At 56.5% G+C, this 345-nt stretch overlaps 1 protein-coding gene across 1 annotated transcript in view; it reads left to right on the forward strand.

Moving 5' to 3' along the window:
• Nucleotides 1-345, forward strand: part of LOC102480263 (paraneoplastic antigen Ma6F) — a 7,179-nt gene that overhangs the window by 4,194 nt on the left and 2,640 nt on the right. The window contains exon 4 of the mRNA XM_027767579.1: nucleotides 183-341. Within this exon, the coding sequence (XP_027623380.1) occupies nucleotides 183-341 (159 nt within the window). The remainder of the gene's footprint in view (nucleotides 1-182; nucleotides 342-345) is intronic.

Genomic DNA, 345 nt, shown 5'->3' on the forward strand with positions numbered 1-345 from the left:
GGGAGCTGTAGGTGAGAAGGGAGCTGCAGGTGAGGGGGGATATGCAGGTGAGGAAGGAACTGCAGATGAGGGATATGCAGGTGAGGCAGGAGACACAGATGAGGCAAGACTGTCAGATGAGGAGGGAGCTGCAGGTGACACAGGAGTGGCAGGTGTGATGGGAGTTGTGAGTATGGCAGGAGCTGGAGGTGAGGTAGGTGCTACAGGTGAGGAGGGAGCTGCAGGTGAGGAAGGATTTGGAAATGAAGGAAATGAAGGTGAGGCTGTAGCTGCAGGTGAGGAAGGAGCTACAGATGAGGCAGGAGTTTCAGGTGAGGCAGGAGGTGCAGGAGGAGCAGGGGGTTT

The sequence above is a fragment of the Tupaia chinensis genome, unplaced genomic scaffold (assembly GCF_000334495.1).
Source record: "Tupaia chinensis unplaced genomic scaffold, TupChi_1.0 Scaffold144326_1, whole genome shotgun sequence".
Classification (NCBI taxonomy): domain Eukaryota; kingdom Metazoa; phylum Chordata; class Mammalia; order Scandentia; family Tupaiidae; genus Tupaia; species Tupaia belangeri.